Genomic DNA, 25,954 nt, shown 5'->3' with positions numbered 1-25,954 from the left:
GATAGATAGATACAGTAGATACTGATAAACTCACCTCCAAAAATAGTAAGTCCAAACGGATGGGAGATCTGAGTGATGCGATTCAAAGACAACCTGTTTTGTCCATCAAAGTTGCTGTGCTCGATCTTATCAAAGAAGGCGTCCACCCAATACAGCCGCATGGCACTGAGAGGCAGAGACACGGTCAAGAGGAGAGCGTTTTAGACCAATGCTGAGAAACTTATGTCAGATCATGATTTAAGGAGATTAGGAGCGAACACGCTATTGAATGTGCAACAAAACCAATAAGGATGAGTCACGGCTTTAGGAAGCCATCGAAGTTAAACCAAAGAATTATGAATTAAACAGGAATGGGTTATTGTTTGTGGTATTATGAGCACAACTGAATGCTGTATTGTTGTGGTTTCATTCTGGGAACTGTACAGTAACTCACCTCCAGTCAATGGCCAAGCCATTGGGCCAGCCGAGAGTGGTGTTTACAATCGACTGAGCATGTGACCCATCACCCCAGGCCCGCATAATCTTTGCAGGACGGTACCAGTCAGTCCAGAAAATATAACTGCCGAGCACAAAGACACACACATGGCTTTAAAAGAAATAGTTCATTCAAAAATAAACATTCTGTTATCATTCATTCATACTCATGACAATTATTATTTTTATTTTTTTTTTCCCTCAGATGAACACAAGCTTCTTTGCAAGCAATTATAATGAATGACCACTAGAGCTTTTACGCTTCAAAAAGGACGCAAAGTCACCTTAAAGGTAGGGTATGTAATTTTTCAAAAACGCTTTAGAAAACTGATTCGGGCCGAATAGCAAAACAAACTTGTAGCCAATCAGCAATAAGGGGCGTGTCTACTCGTGATGTGGAGGAGAGAGCTTTCAGTGCACAGGACGGACATTAGCCGAGCCGAGCGACAGAAAGATTGAGATGGCGGATGGCGTGTCTACTCGTGATGTGGAGGAGAGAGCTTTCAGTGCACAGGACGGACATTAGCCGAGCTGAGCGACAGAAAGATTGAGATGGCGGATTAAAAAACAAAAGAGGAAAACGTCTGCTGAGGGCGCAGCTATCAAAATAGGGGCAAGACCCTTTTGGGGTAGGGGCGTGTTTGTTTTGGTGATTTCAAATATCAACATTGGCTGCCAGAAATCACTTACCCTGCCTTTAAATGTACAATGAAAGTTGTTCATATTAAATATACACTACCATTCAAAAGTTTGGGTTTGGTAAGTTTATTTCAAATGTTTTTAAAAGAAGTCTCTTATGCTTACCATGGCTGCATTTATTTGATCAAAAATACAGTAAAAAAAAAAAAGTTATATTGTGAAATGTGATTACAATTTAAAATGTTTTCTGTTTTAATATATTTTGAACTTTAATTCATTAATATTATTTTTCAGGATTCTTTGATGAATATAAAATTCAAATGAACAGCATTTATTTGAAATATAAATTGTTTGTTACACATTAATTGTATTAGCTGTAACTTTTCATTGTATCTTTGCTGAATAAAACTATTATTTTCTTCCAAAAAATACTTTTGAACATTAGTGTGTGTATGTATGTATATATACTGTATATATGTCAAATGTCAGATTGCTCAAATTGTTCTTTTGTATTTCTTCAATTTCTGAAGTCTTCAGAAGCCATATGTACTACTTTTATAATATACCTATCACTTTGGAGTTTGCCAGCCTCAGTCCTCATTCATTAAACTCAAAAGAGGTGCCAAAAGTCAAACAGGTTTGGGACGGCATGTGGGTGAGGGAACAATGGCAAAATCACCACAAATCTTCACCCCGTGCCATCACCAAAACCATCCGCCGAGTTTTATTTATAAACTGTGAGGTATAGACAGTTTATCTGAGTGCTCTGTGGGGTTTTCCCCCGCTAAGCCAAGTTCTCAGTGTGCACTACAATAACAGCCTTCATGCAGCACTAATCTAGTCTCCTGGGCCCAGAGGCCTCATGACTTTGAAGCCATTGGAAATGTCCCACTAGCACGGCATAAAGAGTTGTCAGATTGCTCAAATTGTTCTTTTGTATTTCTTCAATTTCTGAAGTCTTCAGAAGCCATATGTACTACTTTTATAATATACCTATCACTTTGGAGTTTGCCAGCCTCAGTCCTCATTCATTAAACTCAAAAGAGGTGCCAAAAGTCAAACAGGTTTGGGACGGCATGTGGGTGAGGGAACAATGGCAAAATCACCACAAATCTTCACCCCGTGCCATCACCATCACAGTTTTATTTATAAACTGTGAGGTATAGACAGTTTATCTGAGTGCTCTGTGGGGTTTTCCCCCGCTAAGCCAAGTTCTCAGTGTGCACTACAATAACAGCCTTCATGCAGCACTAATCTAGTCTCCTGGGCCCAAAGGCCTCATGACTTTGAAGCCATTGGAAATGTCCCACTAGCACGGCATAAAGAGCGCCTTTATCTGTGCCAGGTCTGATAAATATAAATAATTATATATTTAGCAATTATATATAAATATAATTCATTAAATAACAGTTCACATCATCAACTAAAATGGCGTATGGTCACATGCTGAATTGTGTTTGTTGACATTTGAACGTGCCTGGGATTTCAAACCCATGGTCACAACCCTTTTTATCCACAAAAGAGGAAGTTTGAGTGTGTTTATTTTGTGAATGCAATTTTTAGCCTACAATAACAAGGGTTCTGTTCCAAAATCTAGTAAGCTCCCTACATAGGCATACTTTTATGGCTTCATAGTGAAAGCTTTCCAAAAGAAAGGCAGCATAATTATGTATCCCATAATGCAAGACAAATATTGATAAATATAAATAATTATATATTTAGCAATTATATATAAATATAATTCATTAAATAACAGTTCACATCATCAACTAAAACTAAAATTATAAAATAAATTAATAAAATAAAATAAAAACTAGATAGACTAGACTTTTATAAAAAATTTAAATGGGATAAAATAATTTGAAATGAAGAACACAAGGGATGAATACAAGGGTTGGAAATTACGGGATGCTTGGGGCAAAAATGGCATCAAAATATAAATAAATGCCCCCCAAATTCAAGATATGGGGGCAAAAAATGTCCCTGCACAGTTAAAGTAAATTAATTACAACTGTCACAGTTAAAGTAAAATATACAAATGAATAAAAAATGTTGAATGCGGCATTACATTTATATCTTCTGATGCAGCACCAAACATTTGTTTTTATGCATTGTGTTATGCAGCATTAAGCATTAAATACAGTTACACACATCTGTTGAGTGCATGAATGCAATGGCTAATTGGAGGCGTTTAGATTTTGACCTGCCGTTTTTTATGCATTCTACTACTCAACTTTAATAACAATTATTATAATATCGAGGCCAATAATCAACAATAATGTTATTTATCATAATATTGCAGCGATTGATTTTAAAGTACTTTTACTCGTTTATAAATCACTCAATGGCCTAGGACCTAAATACATAGCAGATATGCTCACTGAATATAAACCTAACAGACCACTCAGATCATTAGGATCGAGTCAGTTACCAAGGGTTCACACAAAACAAGGGGAATCTGCTTTTAGCTATTTTGCTGCCCGCAGTTGGAATCAGCTTCCAGAAGAGATCAGATGTGCTAAAACATTAGTCACATTTAAATCTAGACTCAAAACTCATCTGTTTAGCTGTGCATTTATTGAATGAGCACTGTGCGATGTCTGAACTGCGTGCACTGTATTTTATGTATGTATAATCATTTTCTATTTTTAACTGTCTAAAATTAATTGAATGAAATGAATTTTTAAATCATTGTCAAAGTTTTTAAATTCCTTGTTTTATTTTTTTATGATTATTTTACTTTCTTTTATGTAAAGCACTTTGAATTACCATTGCGTACGAAATTTGCTACATAAATAAACTTGCCTTGCCTTACCCTGTAATAAGTAATTAATTTATAAACTTTAATATTTTTTTTTTTGATGTTGATCATATTGGTAACAGCCTATAGTATTCTGACTGATTTAATTAATTGATTAAATTTATTTTTACATAAAAAATACGACAGGCACATTTACAAAGGTAAAAATTGCATATGTGCCTGGAAGAAGTTATCGCTTACAGCAGCTTTACTGAAATATGCATGAAAAATACTTGTCATACTCACCGGTTCCATCAATTTTCTGTTTGTAGATGATGTCCTTCACCGTATCAGAGAAGAAAACTGAATTGTCCGCAGCACTGAAGTCCACTCCAACGAAATAAGACGGAGTTCCTGTGATGGGGAGAATGATGTCTTCCTGTGTGGACAGGTTGAAGGGGATCCCTCTGACTGCCAGCTGACTGGAGAACAGCAGAAACTGCCTCACAGCTGCAAGACACATATTGCATTTATATTGTTTTCTTTAAACATCAAGCTGCTGCATCCCAAAATGTTGATTTTTTGTGTGTGATATGGCCTCTTTTAAACACATAAGATGCAAAGATGCAATGATAATTTGCATCTTTGTAGATAAGATCTGTCTTACCCAGGCATCTCTTGCCGTCAGCATGTAAATCATAGCCCATTCGGCAGCGGCAGCGATATCCCAAGCCACCGTTATCAGTTCTGTGACTCAGAACACAGATGTGTTCACAGCCTCCTCGATTGGCGCCACAGGGGTTACTTACTGTCCGATCAAACAAACGGAGATGTCAATAAATCACAAAAAGAATAGCAATAATTTCATGATGTCTGTCAGCATTTTTGTATAAAGTGACTACGTTTAAAACCTCTCCTAAGCACAGTGATTCAACAATGCTGTGCAACAGGACAGATTAACAAAACATTTACACTACAATTGTGATGCAATCACATTGCATTTCTGGTTATTTTCATGTCTATTTTCAGTGACTTCAGTTCAAAACTATTTGGGCCGCATTTACACCTGTATTGAGCACTGACCACTTGTGATCTCATTACCAAAGACAAATCTTAATATTAGATCTAAACAAGATCATTGGGAACAGGAATTGCACCATATATATAGTTTATTGCAAAATGTTATATATATATATTAAAATATATAAATATTCAACATTTTTATATTTAGACATTTGCATATATTTTATACATTTGCATATTTCAATTTTACATTTGGCACATTTATAATTTTACATTTTACACATTTAGAATTTCAACATTTTCAACATTTTACTATTGTAATATCAAAAGCGAAAGTAGCTCGTGGGCGTGATCTAATTAGAGATAATGAAGCCAGACGGGAAAGACTGGACATCACTTTGGATTCATATGGATTATTTTATCACAGAATATTTGTTTTCGATAATACTTGCTTCGTTTAAAAGTAGACATATCAAGCTTTCTATAGATATATCTCTCATGGCTCTGTGTAGAGTATTCGCCGAGTTTCAGTTCATTTTAGTGACGCGTTCCTAAATGAAGATCACAGAGACCAAGGCGGCAGACAGCGCACCCTGGTTATTTTCTTTATTTTACAAAAGCACAAAGTTTTGTTGTTATTATGTGTGTATACAAATAAAAGTTGACCCTTTACAGATTCGATTGGTGTATTGCTTTTATCTGTACGATCAAAACTGACGGAGTAATTTAAGTTCTTTTAGAGGCTTTCAAAAAAAATGTAACAAAACGCACCGGCGCGTTCGTCGACCCCAGAGGGTTAAAACAACTCCAAGTACATTGTATTTTTTTTTACTTAAAATCAGTCAATATTGCACCAGATTTTTTATTATACCATTTGCGATACTTTATGGAATATGTAGTATATTCCCTTAAAAAACAACAGAATTTTTGTTTTAATGTAATTACATTTGTTTGTAAATAATGTAATAAAGCTGTAATGTAATCTGAGGTGAAACTGGCCGTCATGTTATTTTAGAATTGTTTATCTACCATTATAGTATCTAATAATATTTTGAATTATAATATAAATATTTTTTTATATTTTTCAGTTTTTTTATTGCAATTTTAGTTTAAGCTTCAGTCATTTTGTTTTGCACTACAGTCTTGTTGCTGAATTCCTAACAGTTTAATATACATACTGTAATACAGAGTGGCAGATGCACTTTCTAGCTCCTTACCAAAAGGCTGTCTGTATGCATGGACCATAGTCAGGCCATGTGGTCTCTGAGAGGTCCTGTAGAGCTCTTGTGGGCTGTTGTCGCTGTATTTATTAGCCTTCATAACTGCCATCTTAGTCCAGTCAGTGTAGTAGACTGAATGCTCGAATAGAGTAATGGCAAATGGATGAGGAATCACAGACCCACCATGGACCACAGTTTTCCTATTGGAAAATTCAAATAAGCTCTTAACAGACTTCCGGAAAGTGCAAACAACTTATGAAAATCAGCATGCATTTCCAAATAAAACATCTCTGCAACCCCTAGAAGATACCTGTGCAAGCCATCATAAGTTGTTGTTTCGATATAATCATATCGGCTGTCCACCCAATATACTCTTTTAGCCTCAAGGTCCAAAGTAATCCCAGCAGGCCAGCCGAGTTTGGTCCTGATGATCCCATAGCGATTGCTACCATCCATGTAGGCCCTTTCCAAACCCGGTTCTCCATTCAAAGTATCCCAGTCAGAGAAGAAAAGGTACCTAAACTCAAACAAAACAACCTCACTGTGACACAAGACACTGTTTTAATCGCATTTAACATCTAAAACAGAAAGAGGAACTAATCCTAAATGAAATGATCCCATTGTAATGATGAATCGTGATTTATTAATCTCATGTTGCACTGAAAGAGATGAAGAGCAACTTGAACTTCAAAGGTATTTGTGCAAATATATTGTTAGCGCTCAGTTTGGATAGCATCGGGTTACGGATAAAACCCTTGGGGATAAGAACAAGATTTCGAAATGAATACCCAAAGAACGTTATTTTCAAACACCAAAGCGATGCAACTATACGCACTTTATTGTCACTTCTCAATTTAGCATGAGGCCACCTGGCCGTACGACCCTATCGGGTTTCCGTGAAGTTCATCTTTGCTTAATTACTTCTGACTAATCCTCACAGACAGTGTACAACATTCCCGTTCTCAGTATCTGAGGCTCCAGATCCGAGATCAGCTTCATGATTGCACTTACAATGGACGCGGATTAGGTGGAGGAAGCAAGGGTAAGATTAAAGTCAACGGGAAGCGTCTGACGTCTCCCTCGGGAACTCACCCCACGGTCGGGTCAAGCGCAAGACCTCTCGGGTTGCCCAGGTGCTCGGCGATTAGTGTGACCCGATTGCTCCCATCCAAGTCCACCATGTCGATTCTGTTGACGCTGGCCTCCACCACGTACAGCTTATTATTCACCCAGTCCACGGCCAGGTTTTCAGGATAGTCCACGGATACGTTCAGCACCACCTGCAAACGCGACCCGTCCATATCCACTGAAAACACCTGTTTGGAGCAAACATGTTTGTGGTTAGGGAAGTTGTCGTTGAAGTTTTGATATCCTGCCAGACCAGTATTTGTTGTAAATATTGTAAAATATTATAAATAATAATTATTATATGTAACTGAAATTACTAAATAAAAACTAAAACTATCAAAAACACTGGTAAAATAAAATTAAATAATGAAATTTAATCAAATTAAATATTAGGTGAAAAACTAAATGAACTGAAAAGAACTGAAATTACTAATGAAATTACTAAATTAATAAAATGAATTTTATACATAAAATATTATAAATATTATAAATGAACTGACTAAATAACAACTAAACTATTTTTGTATATTTAAATGATGAAATACTGTACAATAAAATATAAATAATAGATGAAAAACTTAAACTAAATGAAAATTAGAAATGCTGCCTTGCCAAGTTGAAGAACTGAATTCACTTGAATTGAATTCGCTTTCGCTAAATTACTAAATAAAGTGAATATTACAGAAATATATTATAGATAACATATATCATAAATACATAAACGATTTAAAAATGAACTGAAATTACTAAATAAATAACAACTACAACATTTTTGTTAAAAGTAATAAAGTGAAATAAAATTAAATCTAAATATTAGATGAAATATTTTAAATGATATGAAAATTACACATTTTGAAATTACTAACTACATTTCTAAATAAATAAAACGAATATTCTAAATAAATCAATCAAAATGAAACTACTAAATAAATAAAAAACTAAAGAACTAAAACTGAAATACAATTAAAAATAAAATGGCATAATGAATACAATGGCTAAAAATTAAACTCAAATTAAAACTGAAACTATAAAAATAAAAGCTAATTTAAAACAGTAATATAAAAAAGAATAAAAGTATATAAATAATACTAAAATAACACTGGTTTAACCAGCACAAATCCCTTGCCTAACCAGCTTCACTTGAAAGACCACGATGGTCAACCAGGCTCAAGTTTGTCTAAACTAGTTTCTTCTTTAGTATGTGGCACGAAATCAGCCTATGAAAACTCAAACTGATCTAAGGTGGTCTTTTCAGCTGTAATCCTACAAGAACATAATCAAAACTTGACATTACATTCTCTTCTTAAATAATCATGGTAATAAGATTGTGGCCTGGCTTATATCGTCTGACATCTGATAGTTTGGCTTTCTCCGCTGCCCCAGAGGTGGTACTCTGAAACCACTGCCCTATTGATTAAAAGATGGCACCAGTTTCTCAGGCTGGATCCCTTGGCATCATAACACAAGCTAAGGCACCAATGCTCTTTGCAGGCTTCGCCCTTTGGAAACCAGAGCCAAACGTCTAAAAGACTATGATTCTGAGCTGACCCGTTTAACAGAAACTCAAGCTGTGAAGGTGGTCTGGTGGTGTGGCTCTCTGAGACCCCCTGCCACTATACTCAGAAGCCCATCTCCTCGCATGTACCCACTTTTTTTGCTCCATGGCTGATCTCCAAATCACAAAGTAGCCAAGAGTTTGAAACAAAGCTCTTTGAGCTGGCTAAAGAATGCATAAAAAAGGGAAGAATATTGCACGCTTACTCCAGATCCTCTCAGGTTGCATAAAATTACGCAGAAATATGCGAGCATTTCCCTGCCTATCAGACACTTTCTGGAGATTAGAAAACATGGAGTCTAGCACCGATTTGAGTCAGTTACCGTGACTGCAGCCAGACTGGTCGCCCATTATTAGCGTATTAGCAGTATCTACAGGCATCAGCTGAAGAATTCCCTTTCCGCTGATGAAGAGCCAACTTCCTTCATAGCTTCCACAAGCTGTTTTTTCTTTAATCCTCAGAGACCCAAGCACTGATATTTATTATATATTTTCTTATTTTTTTCACTTTTATTTTTTTTTTGTGTGTTGAGATGAATTTTCGTTAAACATTATTAAAGCAAAATGAAAACAAACAAACAAACAAACAATGGTTTTTCAAGGCTGTAAAATCACACCATTGAATTATTATATGAATTCCATGTTGGGAAATATAAACAATATACGTATATATATATATATATATATATATATATATATATATATGACTGTTTTTACAATATAACTTACAATATAATTAATACATATACTGTACACTAGTACATTAAAAATGATTTATATTTCAAATAAATTCTGTTCTTTTGAACTTTCTATTCATAAACGAGTCTTGGGAAAGAAAATACATCACAGTTTCTACAAAAATATGAAGCTGCACAACTGTTTTCAACATTAATAATTATAAGCAATGTTTCTTGAGCAGCAAATCAGCATATTAGAATGATTTCTGAAGGATCATGTGACACTGAAGACTGGCGTAATGATGCTGAATATTCAGCTTTGCATCACAGGAATAAATTATATTTTAGAATATATTCAAATATAAAGCAGCTATTTTAAATTGTAATAATATTTCACAATATTACAATATTTTACTGTATTTTTAACCATATAAATGAAGCCTTGGTGAGCATAAGGCACTTCTTTCAGAAACATTTAAAAAATCTTACCGACCCAAAACGTTTGACTGGTAGTGTGTCTACATATTCATATTATATAACTGTGAAATTTATTACAAAGCAGTCATTAGTGGTGTCAGTGACCCTGCTGTGTGACTCTGACATGCTGGAAAATTCATATTATAAAATGCATTATATTATGCATTTGAGAGTTGAAAGTTTGAACCCATTATTTAAACACTTTAAATATGTATTAATTTGAAAGTGTGTAATTAATATTGCTCGGTCTTGGTTGCTTCAGGAATCATTTAGGGAGGCTTTAAAGATACTGGCACATTCTATTTGAGACAGACAGGCTTTATTTGGGCCTTTAGCCAAACGTTGTTGCTGGGGTGTATGAGAGGTGAGATCAGAGCAGACTGACTGGCACAATGAGTAAGTGTGTGTGTGTGTGTGTGTGTGTGTGTGTGTGTCTGTGTTGAAGGAGGAAGAGCTGGTATAATGCAGAGCTTTGTTATCAACAACAAATGTAACATCGATATCACTCGTCCTGACAAGGTTAGAACTTCAGTAATCTGTGAAATGCCACTTATTAAATTCAGGAAAACTGAGAACCCGTGGCAGGTGCCAGAGCATTAAATTAATATAAGTGGGAAATATTAATGCCACACACAAAGCAATGAAATAGAGTAAACTGTGCTCTAAGTCCATTAGGACTGAACAATATATATATATATACACACACATTATGATCAATATTGTGATTAATTAACTAGATGTTAACTGTATTTAACTTGCATTAAACATCTAGGATACAAAGGCTGTTCGATGGAAATGACTGAATTAAAAAAAAAAAAAAAAAGCAAATACATAAATACCGTAGTGTCAAAACGACAGAAAAATATTGAGATACACTGTTTAAAAGTTTGGGGTCGGTAAGATTTTGAAAAACATTTTTGAAAGATGTCTAGTTTAAAAAAAATACGGTAAGGTCAGTTATAATGTGAAATATTATTGAAATTTAAAATAACTGTTTTCTATTTGATTATATTGTAAAATGTAATTTATTCCTGTGATCAAAGCGGAATTTTCAGCATCATTCCTCCAGTCTTCAGTGTCACATGATCCTTCGGAAATCACTCAAATTTGCTGATTTGCTGCTCAAGAAACATGTCTTATGACTACCAATGTTGGAAACAGTTGTGCTGCTTCATATTTTTGTGAGAAACCGTGATACATTTTATTTTTCAGGATTCTTTGTTGAATGGAAAGTTCAAAAGAGCAGAATTCATTTGAAATAGAAATCTTCTGTAACATTATAAATGTCTATACTTTATAAATGCCAGCCCTAACGCTATTTTTAGGGACTATATGCAACTTCAAAAAAACTGCTGTTGTTAGTCTGTAGACCATTTACCTTATTTTGGATTGTGTCGGTCCAAAAGACCCTTTGCAGCTGGTAATGAAAGTCCACACCAACAGCAACTCCTCTGTTCTGGGACTCGACCAGGGTTTGAGTACTGTGTCCGTGGACATCAGCAATCAGCAAGTCTCTCCCATTGGAGAATATAAGCGAAGGCACCCCAGCTAAAGATGGCCAAACAAAGTGAATTAATGTGGAAGGATAATTTCAAAATGAAGGATACAGTTTGACAATCTTTAGAGAACTCATAATATAATGTACTTTTGATAAGGCATAACAAATATGTGAGAGAGTTTAAAATTGGCTGTGTGGTGCCAGCGTTTGTTATTTATTTCCAGGGCCTGCCAAACAAATGGTTGGGAGGCAGACATTTCAGGAGCTTAACATGATGGCATTCAATGCAAACTGAGGCGCTCCAAGAGAGATGAGCCGCAAAAAGCCTGATTAATGGGCATATAAGATAACAGTTAACACCAGGAATATTAGTCTCAAAGCCATGATAATTGTGTGAAAGCATGCAGGAAAATATAATGCAGAAGTAACAGAAAAAATTTTAAACAAATAATGAATAAATAAATACAGTTGTGTAAAATATATTTAAAATAAATATGAATTAATTTGATATGATTCATGAGAAAAAAAAGGACACTGAGTAAATAAATGCAATTTAAAAATGTGTAAATCTGTGTAAAATTTATTTAAAATAAATATTAATTTAATTATGGGAAAAAGTATGATTAAATAAATACAATTGAAAAAATACTAGTTAACCTGTGTAAAATTTATTTAAAATAAATATTAATTTAATTATGGGAAAAAGTATGATTAAATAAATACAATTGAAAAAATACTAGTTAACCTGTGTAAAATATATTTAAAATAAATATTAATTAATTTAATATGATTTCTTATGAGAAAGGATATTGAGTAAATAAATACAAAATGTGTAAACCTGTGAAAAAAATATTTAAAAAGAATATTAATTAATCTAATATGATTTTTTTTTATCAGAAAAAAATTACGCTCAGTAAATAAAAACAATTAAAAATACTTGTAAATCTGTGTACAATCTTTTAAAATAAATATTAAATGATTTTATATGATTTATTATGAATACACAAGCTGTAAAATAGGTTCATTTTGTCTGTTTAATTGGAATACATGAGGTTTTCTAGCAACACTGATTTTTCGAGGATGTAAATTGGAGTATGTTTTACAAGAAACATACATACTATTTTCTACCACTGTCTTTCTACTTCAAAATGTCAAGTTTGATTCATTGTGTTACTTGCCATTTCTTTCTAATTAACTGTGAAATTTAGCAGAATAACAGAATACTTTCTGATTGTCACATTGAAAAATGCATGCCCTGTAAAGCTGTTTTGAAACGTATTGTGAAAAGCGCTATACGAATCAACTTGAATTGAGCTGAAACGGATGAATCTATTGCAGCACTTCATCAAACACCTTCTACATACACACAGGCAGCATGTTAGAGGCCTGAATGGACTCACATGAGGGATTTGCTCTGCAGTATCTGTGCTGCTCCAGAAGGTAACCGTCCCGACAGCTGCAGCGATGGCTTCCGATCCGATCCTCACACAGCTGGTCGCACATGCCCCACAGACTACAGTCATCATAATCTGCAAAGATGTGCACAGAGTACAGGGAGAGCTGATGGCAAGTCACCAGTTTGATTGAATATGAGCAACTATTTGTAATCATCAATCAAGCGTTTTACCAATGCATGAGCGGCTGTCGTTTCTGCTGACCATGTATCCTGGCGGACAGGCACAGGTTCCTCCTTCAGGAGAGGCGTGACAGTGATGCTCACAGCTCAGAGATGCACAGCGCCAGATACCTGACACAAAACACAGCCATACAGCACTCGAAATGTTAGGAAAACCTTAGACCAAACCAAAAGTGTAACTATAATATCAAGCATATCAAGAACAAAACACAAGAATTTTGGCAGATTAACATCATAATAAATGATAAACAAAAAACTAAGACTAGAAAACTAAAATTATTACACTATAAAATATTTTTTGTAGTTCTAAATAAGGATTATCGCAGTATTTTTTACAAGAAAATACTATTTCATTCTTTTTACTCCAAATTTTCACATTTAATTCGATGTGTTACTTGCTGTTTACTTTTAATTATTTGTGAAATTTACTAGCAATTTTTGAGTGAAAAATTGTTTCCACATCATTTTTTTTCAGTGTATTAATAATCATTTAACAGTAATAGAAATACAGCTGAAATCAAATAAAATATAAATATTACATGAAAAATTCAAAAACATAAATAAAAAATAGAAGAATTTAAGTACTAAAATTACTAAAACTGAAATTAAACAAAGTTTTATAGAAATATTAAAAATAAGTTAACCAAAACTATTAAAAACATTTTGTAATTGTCAATAGCTATAAAACTGAAATATAAGATAATTATTAGATGAAAAACTTAAACCTAAATTATTAATTGAAAATAAAAAAACTAAAGCTGAACAAAAACTAAAACTGAAATAAAATAGTGATATAAAAATACAAATGACAAAAGCACCTAACAACATTATTAACATTAAAATAATTTAAATGTAAACTGAAAATATAAAAGTGAAAAGGGTGAAAAAATTAAAAACATTTTTAAAAAGGTTAGACCAATTTTTTTTCAGCCTATAAAAAATATTTTAAGTAATAGAAATAATGCTGAAAATAAAATAAAAATATTTTATAAATAAATATAAAATATTTACATATTAAATTTAGAAAAGTATAAATGTGGCCTGGCAACTAACTGAAATAAAATAAGTTTTAAGAACTAAAACCGAAATAAAATAAATTAAAGCTATACATAAATATAAAAAAAACTGAAACAAATAAAAATGACAAAAGCACATAATAAAATTAAATCACAAAATAAAAACTGAAAATATAAAAATATGATTTAACAATATAATAGTATATAAATAATACTTAAACAACACTGGCAGAAATCAGCTTTAGTGATTTTTAGGTGGTAACTGACTGCAGTTGCGTCCGGCAGTGGTATTGGTTTCATCTTCTCCGTCCGGACAGTGTGCCGTCCCATCACAGAGATGCTCCAGAGGGATGCAAACACCAGAAGAAGGACACGGCCATTCCCCGGGATAACACTCACGCTGGACATTATCTAAACGCAACACACAAAAAACACCATTTCAGCTCAGGTCACTCAAGATACTTTCATTTTCTTTAAAACAATCAATCGGAAGCCTGGCTTTTGCAATATTTAGCAGGAAGAAGGTCATTTTAAGGATGTACCGCAGCCTCTCTCGTCTGCATTGTCCTCGCAGTCATCCTCTCCATCACACAGCCAGACCTGATGAATGCAGCGGCCGCTGGGACAGGTGAAGTACGTTCCTCTGCAGGTTGGGTAAGCTGTAGATAATGCATTAGTGAACGTTCACACCTGAGTAAAAGGCTTTTCTAAGATACATTTTTACATTCTTTATGGTCACATTTGAGAAACTGTGGAATGAAATATACATACTGCAGTTCTGTTCATCACTTCTGTCTCCACAATCATCGTCATGATCGCAGACGTATCCGCGAGGAATACATTCTCCATTACCGCACTGAAACTGACCGCCACTGCACCGCTGGGCTGAAAACAAACAAGAAATATGTCTATCCACGACGCAATTTCATAAAAGTTACATAAAGCTGAAGATAACTATACTTGGTATGTTTTCACCACACCAAAGGATGGAAAAAGGGTGAATATCAAAATAAAATGCAGCATACAATACAGTATAAGGAATAGAAGAGCCAGAAATGAATTTTTAATCATTGTTTATTCACCCTCATGTTGTTCCGACTCTATTATTATTGTCTTTCTTCCAATTTGTTCACTATATTACAAATATAAAGCTATAAAAAAGATTTGTGCGAGATGCATACCAAAATGTAAGCCTCTCAAACATAATTTGTGCTGGTTTTCAATTCACAAATGACACTTTTGGACACACTGCACTAGGTTTGACATCACCAATGGCAAATGGCATCGGTTTTTGTATGATGTGACGAATCGTGACAAAAAATGAGACTGCAAATGGGATAATCAGTGAACAACAAATTAAATTTGCTTTGCATTTGATAAAATGGCTTAATAACACTTGAAATATAGCACGAAAGTCACATATACTACAACAAACAACTATATATCCAAATCAATAAACATTTATTGATAGTTTTAGGGTACTTTTATGGTCTTTTGTGAGCTATGGTGTTTATAAATCACCATCCACTTTCATTGTATGGGAAAAAAGCAGCTTGAACATTCTGCCTAATATCTTATTTTGTGTTTCAACGAATCAGGGTTATTACTAACCAGAACTAAAAAATAAATTGTTAATTGAAATAAAATCAAATATACATATCAAATAAAAAAAATTATTGAAGATAAATAAAAACTAAAACTGAAATAAAAAATATATTTATACCAAAAGAGTAATGTTACATTTTTTTTATAAAAACAAAAGCACGTAACCAAATTTCTCAAATTTAAACAAAAAAAAAAGTTTAAACAAAATATTGTTAAAATCTACAATAGCATATAGATAATATTACAAATTACAGAACAACATGATTATGAGTAAAACAATTTAAAACTATATATTATAGTCAAAAATAAATGTGACGAATCGTGACAAAAAATGAGACTGCAAATGGGATAATCAGTGAACAACAAATTAAATTTGCTTTGCATTTGATAAAATGGCTTAATAACACTTGAAATATAGCACGAAAGTCACATATACTACAACAAACAACTATATATCCAAATCAATAAACATTTATTGATAGTTTTAGGGTACTTTTATGGTCTTTTGTGAGCTATGGTGTTTATAAATCACCATCCACTTTCATTGTATGGGAAAAAAGCAGCTTGAACATTCTGCCTAATATCTTATTTTGTGTTTCAACGAATCAGGGTTATTACTAACCAGAACTAAAAAATAAATTGTTAATTGAAATAAAATCAAATATACATATCAAATAAAAAAAATTATTGAAGATAAATAAAAACTAAAACTGAAATAAAAAATATATTTATACCAAAAGAGTAATGTTACATTTTTTTTATAAAAACAAAAGCACGTAACCAAATTTCTCAAATTTAAACAAAAAAAAAGTTTAAACAAAATATTGTTAAAATCTACAATAGCATATAGATAATATTACAAATAACAGAACAACATGATTATGAGTAAAACAATTTAAAACTATATATTATAGTCAAAAATAATATATATATTATACTTTTTAACGAGCAGTTCTTAAAAGAACCTTTTTTTTTCTTCTTGGTGTAAAGAACTTTTTAAAAATCTATAGAACTTTTTTACGCTATACAGAACCCTTTGTCCAATGGAAACAATGAATGTTAAAGTCCCCGTGAAATCAAAATGTAAGTTTTTTGGGTGTTAGTATCAATATGTTAGTCTTAAGGTTATCTATGAGGCAGTGTGCTCCAAAACAGTGACAAAATTCGCATTTAGAAGATATAAGCATTCAAAGCTTGCAGTTCGTCACTTCCGCCAAAACGGCTCAATTATTTTTTTTTGACGTCACATCGTACTTCATCTTCTCATCAAATCTTCTGACCAATCAAACACTCTCTAGAAGCCGAAGCGCCCGCCCCCTACAAAATAGACGCTGAAGGTGTGGCTGAGATCGGTCGCTTGTTCACAGTGTAGTATTTCTTGTACAGTGAATGGCACATAGTGCACAATGTAGGTGATAGGGAACGATTCAGATAGTGTAAATATGCTTTTGATTGGGGCAAATGAGGTGTGGTTTCACGTTGTGTCACGCCAACCGCGGCAGCGCGCACAGTCTGATCCGGACTTTGGCTCCGGTACAGAGACGCAATCACACGAAGCGGATTATATGCACGAGTCAGCATATATTAAACACTTTTAAAACTACACAACCTCAGCATGATTATGATCACTATTTTGTTTTACTAAGAGATTCATATTGAATCTAGGGGTAATCTATTAGTGGCTGTCAAATGCGGCTTTACCGAACGGCTCTGACCCGTGCAGATATAAACAAAACGCTATTGGCTAATTTAAAAAGGGGGCGGGACTGCTTGATAAGTCCTTCCTGTTTCAGTTGAAATTACGTCACCACATAGAATAACGCTGTGTGTTTCAAGGCACTTCAGGGGACCTTTAAAGGTTCTTCATGGAATAGTAGATGCCAGTAAAAAAGTGCAATCAAACAGACAAAAAGTCACATGACTAAACATTATAGCTTCAAATCTTGCAATTGTAAAAGTAGCACAGACGTTTTCCAGGCCATCCAGTAGATGACTGTGTCAATGTGTGTGTCCTGCCAGGGAAATACACTCACTGCAATTGGCTTCATCTGAGCCGTCTCGGCAGTTGAGCACCTGGTCACAGCGCTGACTCCTGTTATAACACGCCCCGTTAGCACACCTCAGCTCCAAGCACTCTGGGTACACTGAGAAAAAGAGAGCACGTCCAGTCATTCAATAAAATAAAATCACTCTGTAATACAATACAGCGTCCACTGCGGTACGGCATCGAGTGATGCAAGTAAAGAAACAGCATAAAGCTAATGTAGAAAACAAACACAAACTTCTGCAGCCAAATGCCCATTATGTGCATAGCAAGTCTGGTAGGGTAAAGCAGTGTGTGATGAGAGCTCAGTGATGAACTGACACTAGCACTAATCCACAGAGGAATCTGCAATCAACTCTGACAAACAAGAAGCATATTGTGGCCATTTCTGTCCATCAGCGAGACTCTTAATCTTACAAATTGATTAAAATGCCACAGGAGCCTTCGAGGGGGAGGAAACACACACACACACACACACACACTATCTAGGGCTGGGCGATATATCAAATATGCATGATATATTTACAATATATTGCTATGATGTTTATGCACTTTATGATATTTAAACGTTGTTCGACTAGTGCAAGTATGAGAGTGTTAAATTCATGAAATGCAATGCAACGTCGTGACCGTTCTGCATCCTTAATCCAATGCATTTCCGCATGAAATAGGATATTTAAGGAACAAGGACATGAGTTTAACCATTGGGAATTGACTGGATCTTAAAAAGCATACCAGAATGGAGTCAGGTAGTTAAAGGAGAAGGGTTGCAATGGGTTTGATGTGAATTTATAAAGTGAACAGGCTCTATTTTCGATTTTTCCTCTCTCTTTGGAGTGTTACAAGCGCTTGGTGCATAAAGAAGATCTGTAAAGTTGCAAAAACTAAAGTCTCAAATCCAAAGAGATATTCTTTATAAAAGTTAAGAGCCAACAACGCCGACCTAAAAAGGCTCGTTCTAACACACCCCCACATGTCTACGTCACTATGTGGGAAGATTAGCATAACGCCACCCAAATGTTCACGCAAAGAAAGAAGGCGTAACTCTTATTCTCGCTGTAGTATTGTTGTTGCCGCCGCCATGTCGTGAAGGCGCTGTGTGATTCGTTGTGAAAGCGAAACTACTTTGTTTGGTCTTCCAAAAGAGGACGATATCGCTTTGTCATGCCTGGAGCTGATCCGTGCTGGTCGCTGAGGAAATACATCAACTTTGCGCTGTGGATCGCTGGATCGGCTTTCACCGTGGACGAAGCGGAGTCCAGCCCGGGGTTGTCACATGTGGTTGCCGCAAGCCCGCCCGCCTCCGCTCACTCACACAACGCACTGGATAGCTGGCCAATCAGAGCACACCTCGCTTTTCAGACCGATGAGCTTTGTAAAAATCGACGCGTTTCAGAAAGGCGGGGCATAGAGAAGAAACAATAATGTACAGTATGTGGAAAATAATGTGTTTTTTTACCTTAAACCGCATAAACACATTTCATTACACCAAATACACCAAATAATGTTATTTTTAGCAACATCATTTGACCCCTTTAAACTGCATTAAAAGACAGCAACAGAATTGGTCAATTTGATTCAAAACTGTGAATCGGTTCAAAATAATTCACAGTTGATTCAAAACTAATGATGCATGATATTGAAAATTATTAAACAGCAATCTTATATTTATTCATTTAATGAAAAATTGTAGCCATAAGCAGTTATTTTATTATTTCTGAGATACTATTATAGTTTTTGAAGTTATACAGTTGCATAGTTATTATATAGTTATTTTGAATTAGATTTAATTTGTTTGTATTTTCTGTTTTCATTTAAATTTTTGTTAAAGTTTTAGTCATTTAGTTGTGTCTTTGTCATTTTTATTAGTTATTGTTTTTTTTTTAAATATGTCTGTATAGTTTTTAACAAATTTTATTTCAGTTTTAGCCATTTTAGTATGAAAACGAGAAAATGAAAATGAGAAATGAGAAATGAAAATGAGAAATGTTCCAACTAGCTGGAATAAAAAAAATAAATCAATAAAATAAAAAAATACATTTTATTTCAGTTACATTTATTTTATTTTAAACTAAAATGTTATTTTATGGTTTTAGTTTGTTTGAACTTCTATCCATCAAAGAATCCTGAATACATTGTTACAGTTTACACAAAAATATTAAGCAGCATGACTATTTTCAGCATTGATAATAATAAGAAATGTTTCTTGAGCAGCAAATCAGTATATTAGAATGATTTCTGAAGGATCATGTGACACTGAATACTGGAGTAATGATGCTGAAAATTCATCTTTGCATCACAGGAATAAATTACATTTGAAAATATATTCAAATAGAAAACAGCTATTTTAAATTGTAACAATTTATGTCTTTTTTAATCAAATAAATGCAGCCTTGGTGGTCCTAAGATACTTCAAAAACATAAAAAAAATCTAACCGACCCCAAACTTTTGAATGGTACATTAAATATCCATATATGACCTTAAATATACTGTCAGTATTTAGCTATACTGCCCAGCTTTAATCCCATCACACACATCCCGACAGCATACTTACGGCAGTTTCTCTCATCTGCTCCGTCTAGACAGTCAGGCACATGGTCGCACCTGTATCTTCCCGGGATGCAGGCCCCATTCGTGCAGGTGAACTGTGAACTGGAGCATGTCCTGCCAGCTGCCAGCAAAGATCAAAGACACATGGTTATAATATGAGTGCGCTGGGTGGTCCTCATCTTCACTAAAGTGGCATGCTCTCCCTACAACACATGCACGCTTTGCCTTATGTTTTTCAGACTGTTGCCTGCACATCTGAGATATCGTGTTTCTCTGACATGACGGAAATTACATCCCTGTACATTACTGGGAGTCAATGGAGCTCTCAGCTCTGACGGACAGTCGTAATTGAAATGGAAGCAGAAAGCGAGGGAGAGACGGACGGATGGAGATAAGGAGTACTCACGGCAGTGCTGCCTTTCATCGGAGCCATCCTCGCAATCCTCTTCATCATCGCAGGCCCAGTGCTGCGGAATGCACTCGCCGTCACTCAAGCACTGGAACTGAGCACTCTCGCAGGTGGGCTCGGCTGGAAGAGCGTAATAAGACAGCATTGTTAACCAAGCTAGAAGAGATCTGAGCTGGCCTGCGCTAAGAGTTTCCTTTCAAAGAGCTCCTTGACTGACTCCATAAGAGGAGGAATTTAAGAAGGGACGTGGATATACTGAAATAAATACGTTTTTTTTAAATGATATTTTAAAAAACTATTTTCTTCATTTATTGGTCCAAATTTGTTTGAAATGGCATACAACCAATACTTTTTCTGAAGTATACAGTATATGTAGTATGCTAGTATTTTTGTTTTGTTCTCCAGTAAAATATCTAAACATTCTTAAATTTACTTGAGAAGAAAAATGACTGAAACTATTGAAGTCTTGTTTTCTGAAAAAAAAAAAAAATCAAAATTAAGTGATTTTTGATTGTTACTAAACAAGAAAAATATGTCTATGAGCTATGTAAAATAAAACTTAAGGTAAAATGGGATTATTTTTCTTACCCCACTAATAGACATTTTTCTTGTTTTAAGCAAAAACTGCACTGGGTTTTGTATACCACAATGCAATGTGCCTCGCATGACCTTTTAACTTCTTAATTTTTAATCTTTCCTTCTGGACTGCTGTGACAGTCATCTAAGATTTGTAGGTTTTCACCCCTCAAAACTCTTTTGGTCTATGCCACTTTATATTTTGGCAATGCCATGATTTCCAGAGATTTGCTGTCCATAGAAAGCTAGCCAGTTTTACACAGGAATTTATTTATTGAATACATCTGGTATGAATGCGTGAAAACAGCCCTAAAGCTGGTAAGAAACTTATGTTTCTAAAACCCAAAATGGTGTATAAAAATAAGACTTTTAGGTACAAAAAAGTGATGCTAGTAAGCCAAAAACTACAATTCTAAAAACTCATTTCAAATTCCCGAGGGAACACATGGCCAGTGCTGATGCTGCTCTGGGTTTACGGATTACAAACTGAACAGCTGTATTTCACACTTGCCACTCTTTATTAGCGTTCAAGTGTGACCTTGTGACTGTGGAGGAAGAGTTACTTACGGCAGCCAAATTCATCTGAGTTATCCGAACAGTCGGTTGTTCCATCGCACCTCTGGCTTGCTGGAATACAACGGCCTGTCCCACAACGGAAAGACCCCACCTCACAACTTGAACCTACACAGAAAATGACAGGATATTCTGATCATCTGTTCAAATCTGATTTGTTCAAAGGCACAAAAGCTGTCACTGCAGCGGTACCTTGTCAAAAGATATAATTATATGCACTTTTAAGGTACTAATATGCACTCTTTCAGGGTAAATAAGTAGGGCCCTATAAAATCTGTTTTTTTCTCTCCAAATTCTGTTTTATTTTTTCCAAATTAAATTTTTTCTAATTTTTCCAGATTCTGTTTCTTGTTTTAATTGACTCCTTTTTTTAAATGGTTAAATTAAAGTAAAGTAAAATCATGAAACGTATACAATTTAACATCAATTCATTAAAAGTTTAACAAAAAAAAAAATGTGTGCAATATGTTTTATTTTTTCTCATGTTCGGTTTTATCTGTTTTATAATTGTCAGAATTATACATGATTTTTTGATGGGATGACAGCTGGTAAGGTCAAAGAACAGCATAATTTCACACATTAATTCTATGTAACATTCTTACCTGAGCTTTGACCTATGATTGTGCCAGCTCTAAATGACAGATGCCTAAAACCATTGCATCCATTAGCTTTAAAAAAAAAAAAAGAAAAGGAGAAAAACCCACATTCATCATTCAGGGCTACGGGCTTACTCAATGCCGACTATACAAGATAGCAACCAAAGATGTACTCCCACACATCATAAAACCTGAGCATGATGGATTTGAGAAGTCAAGATAATGTAATGTAATAAGAAATAATATAAACATTGCAGGAGTTACTACACAAGATAGGGGTTCAAAGATCTCCCCCTACATGGAAAATATCCTTCACGACTGATCCAAAGACCTCCGACCTTTCTAGATGCATCCAGATGTGAAAAACTTGTTGCATCTTTCCCAAAAAGACTCATGGCTGTATTAGATCAAAAGGGTGCTGAATACTTCGGACCATGTGATATTTCAGTTTTTCATTTTTAATAAATCTGCAAAAATGTCAACAATTCTGTGTTTTTCTGTCAATATGGGGTGCTGTGTGTACATTAATGAGGAAAAAAAATGAACTTAAATGATTTTAGCAAATGGCTGCAATATTACAAAGATTGAAAAATTTAAGGGGGTCTGAATACTTTCCGTACCCACTGTACATGATCAATGTTGCAGTTCCGTGAGAATGCCTTTGAACAGTCCTAGAAGAATTGTTTTATATGTATCATTGTGTTTTATATGTATCATTGTTTTCTTTATAACAGTGACCAAAACATAACTTTGTCAATATCTCAGGAAGAAAGCCAAGAGTTTTGAAGTGACTGTACTCTTAATATACTTCTTTGTCTAAACAACTGTATTTATGACAAAATCTCGTATTGTTTATTTTGTACTTTTTTTCTGTGTTGCATAACAGTTTAAAAATGTATGTGCAACAAATGAGACTCTAAAAGCTAAGTACATTGGAAGCGTTATTTACAGACTGTTGCAGTCCATAAGTTTTGCCACTTTGTCACCATCTCTGTCTGAAACCTGCAATTGCAGTTATTTGCGGAATTATCTTGTTTATGTGGGTTGTGCATCGGCACGGCTCCTCAGCGCGGATGAATCTAATGTTTTGAGGTGTATGTGTTGGCTGTCAGTCAACGCACCAGTGTGGATATTCACTCACTGTACTTCAGAATTAGATACTACGTCTTGGAAGTATGTCCAAAATATGAAGTTTAACCGGAAAATGTAATCTGAACAAGTACGCATGTTCTGAACATGTCTGCCAGTTTTGTTCTGACCAACTGAAAAAAAAAATTGCTCTACCAATCTAACAATCGCAAAGTTAGCTCAGATCACATAACTTAACATAACTGTAATCATTCCAGCTGCTGTAAGAAGAGGCTACAAATGATCCGCCGCCTGCAGCATCCACACGCCTACTAGCCGGGACTCCTCATTTATGTATACAGACATGATGTAATGATGCAAAGACGAACGACCTGAACCACTCAAATTAGAAAACATTATTACAAGCTTACCGTTGTGAGCTATGGTAGATAGTTTGGAACACTGATTGGTTATGTACTTGCTCAATAATTGTTTTGGATCATTTTTAACCAAAACAAGTTACAGAATGCAGCTTTAATTTTGTGAAATTATTTTGTAAATTAAAATTAAGATTTCACATCATTTCTGTTACTCCATTTGCTAAATTTTGTCTTTGTTTTGGTCTTAAATCATATAAAACAAGCTAAATTTTGTGAAAAAAATTTGCCCAATGAGACAATGAGCTCAGACATAGTCTTAATTCGTAATCAAATGGTTTTATGCTAAACAATTTTGCATCTCAAGTAAATGTATTTTGTTTTAAGGATGTGTAGATATTTGTATGGAAAATCAGGACAGAAATACCAAAACCAATGTTTGCAGTGAAATTAATCAAATCAAAGCAGAACCCATTTCAATTCTGAAAAGCAGTGTTCTCACATGTGATTGTTCCATGCCACTGATGAAGCATTTAGACAACCGAATTGACAGCCAGCAGAGCCAAGCGTGCCAGTCGACAAGCAGGCGCTTCTACAGCCCTAACTCTCCTTCATCTCAACCCTTCCTTTTGATCTCCTCCTGTGAGTAACATCTGAGGAGATAACGTACCACCCCTCTACCTTCCCCGACGGGCTCCAGGACATATCGACACCATCAGCATAGCTCAGCAGAGGAGCCCTCAATCAGGGCCGTCGTTTGGACGAGCGGAATGTGGGATTCTGATTGTCTCTCACTGACACTGATGAATGGTGCGTCCTGTTTCTTGTCAGAAATTTAATTAGGATAAATATCGGTACCGGGTGGTACCGTAGCCCTTACACCCAAATTCCAAAAGCAAAGGGAGATGCAAGGTGGAATGACGTGGTGAAGGGCTGGAGGGTTGGAGGGGGGGTGAGTGAGTATGTCTTATCACCACTTACCTAAACACACACACACACACACACACACACACACACAGTCTCTGGTCAAATGTATGTGATCTTCCCAAAAGAAGTTGCAGCATTCAAATTCAGAAGTTCCCAGAACTTAAATTTAAAGGCTCTATAATTATTTTATTGTTTTAATTTAACCAATAAAATGTCCATGAGTAACCTCATGCATAATTCTTTTGTAAAGCAAATCATAACAGGATTAAACATCCAAAGTATCTAATTTTGCATGCCCTCTGAAGGCAGGTATAGTCAGACTTGAGGTTAGGAATTTGAAAAAGCACTGCATGAATGATCCCTGTTAAAGAAAGTGACCAAACTTACAATTTTCACCTGGTAGACTATAAAATGGGCAAGAAAAATCTAGATTCACATTGAAATAAAGACCAGAATATCACAGATATTAGATTTGTGGTCACTTTGAACTTTGGTTACTAATCATTAGCACAGCAACACCATAGAAACCATCCAGAACACCATATCAATTGCATAGCAAAACGCTGGCAAACACTCAAAATATCCTACCATTGCATAGCAACACTCTAGCAACCAACCAGAACATTGTACCAATCGCATAACAACACCCTTGTAACCCCCCAAAACATTCCACAAAGTTGCATAGTATTATCCTATCCTATCACCCATCCAGAACATCCTACACATGGCATAGCAAAACCCTGGCAACCACCCAAACCATTTTACGAATGGCATAGCAACATCCTATCAACCACCCAGAATATCCTACAAATTACATAGCAAAACTCGGGCAAACACCCAAAACATTCTACCAGTTGAATAGCAACACTCTAGCAACCAACCAGAACATTCTACCAAATGCACAGCAACTCCCTAGCAACCACCCAGAATATTCTACTAGTTTCATAACAACACCCTAATACCCCTTAAAACATTATTAAAAAAACTGCATAGCAACATCCTTTCAACCACCTAGAACATCCTACAAATTGCATAAAAAAATCCTGGCAACAACGCAGAACATTCTACCAGTTGCATAGCAACTCCCTAGCAACAACCAGCCAGAGCATTCCACCAACTGCATAGCAACACCCTAGTGACCCCCC

The 25,954-nt window shown here is 35.0% G+C and overlaps 1 protein-coding gene across 1 annotated transcript in view; it reads right to left on the bottom strand.

Annotated features, from left to right (window-relative positions):
- The window catches only part of LOC107564141 (low-density lipoprotein receptor-related protein 2-like), a 100,508-nt gene that overhangs the window by 66,726 nt on the left and 7,828 nt on the right, over nt 1–25,954 (bottom strand). Inside the window, exons 2-18 of the mRNA XM_016249151.1 lie at nt 21,836–21,949; nt 20,690–20,812; nt 20,288–20,404; nt 17,722–17,832; nt 14,855–14,968; nt 14,626–14,742; nt 14,351–14,494; nt 13,059–13,178; nt 12,832–12,960; nt 11,312–11,481; nt 7,189–7,412; nt 6,407–6,613; nt 6,094–6,296; nt 4,521–4,661; nt 4,147–4,363; nt 434–559; nt 35–165 (exon numbers count right to left, since the gene is read on the bottom strand). Coding sequence (XP_016104637.1) covers nt 35–165; nt 434–559; nt 4,147–4,363; nt 4,521–4,661; nt 6,094–6,296; nt 6,407–6,613; nt 7,189–7,412; nt 11,312–11,481; nt 12,832–12,960; nt 13,059–13,178; nt 14,351–14,494; nt 14,626–14,742; nt 14,855–14,968; nt 17,722–17,832; nt 20,288–20,404; nt 20,690–20,812; nt 21,836–21,949 — 2,508 coding nt within the window. The remainder of the gene's footprint in view (nt 1–34; nt 166–433; nt 560–4,146; nt 4,364–4,520; nt 4,662–6,093; nt 6,297–6,406; nt 6,614–7,188; nt 7,413–11,311; nt 11,482–12,831; nt 12,961–13,058; nt 13,179–14,350; nt 14,495–14,625; nt 14,743–14,854; nt 14,969–17,721; nt 17,833–20,287; nt 20,405–20,689; nt 20,813–21,835; nt 21,950–25,954) is intronic.

The sequence above is a fragment of the Sinocyclocheilus grahami genome, unplaced genomic scaffold (genome assembly GCF_001515645.1).
Source record: "Sinocyclocheilus grahami isolate Dianchi unplaced genomic scaffold, SAMN03320097.WGS_v1.1 scaffold913.1, whole genome shotgun sequence".
Classification (NCBI taxonomy): Eukaryota; Metazoa; Chordata; class Actinopteri; order Cypriniformes; family Cyprinidae; genus Sinocyclocheilus; species Sinocyclocheilus grahami.
This window is presented reverse-complemented; position numbering and strand designations above follow the sequence as displayed.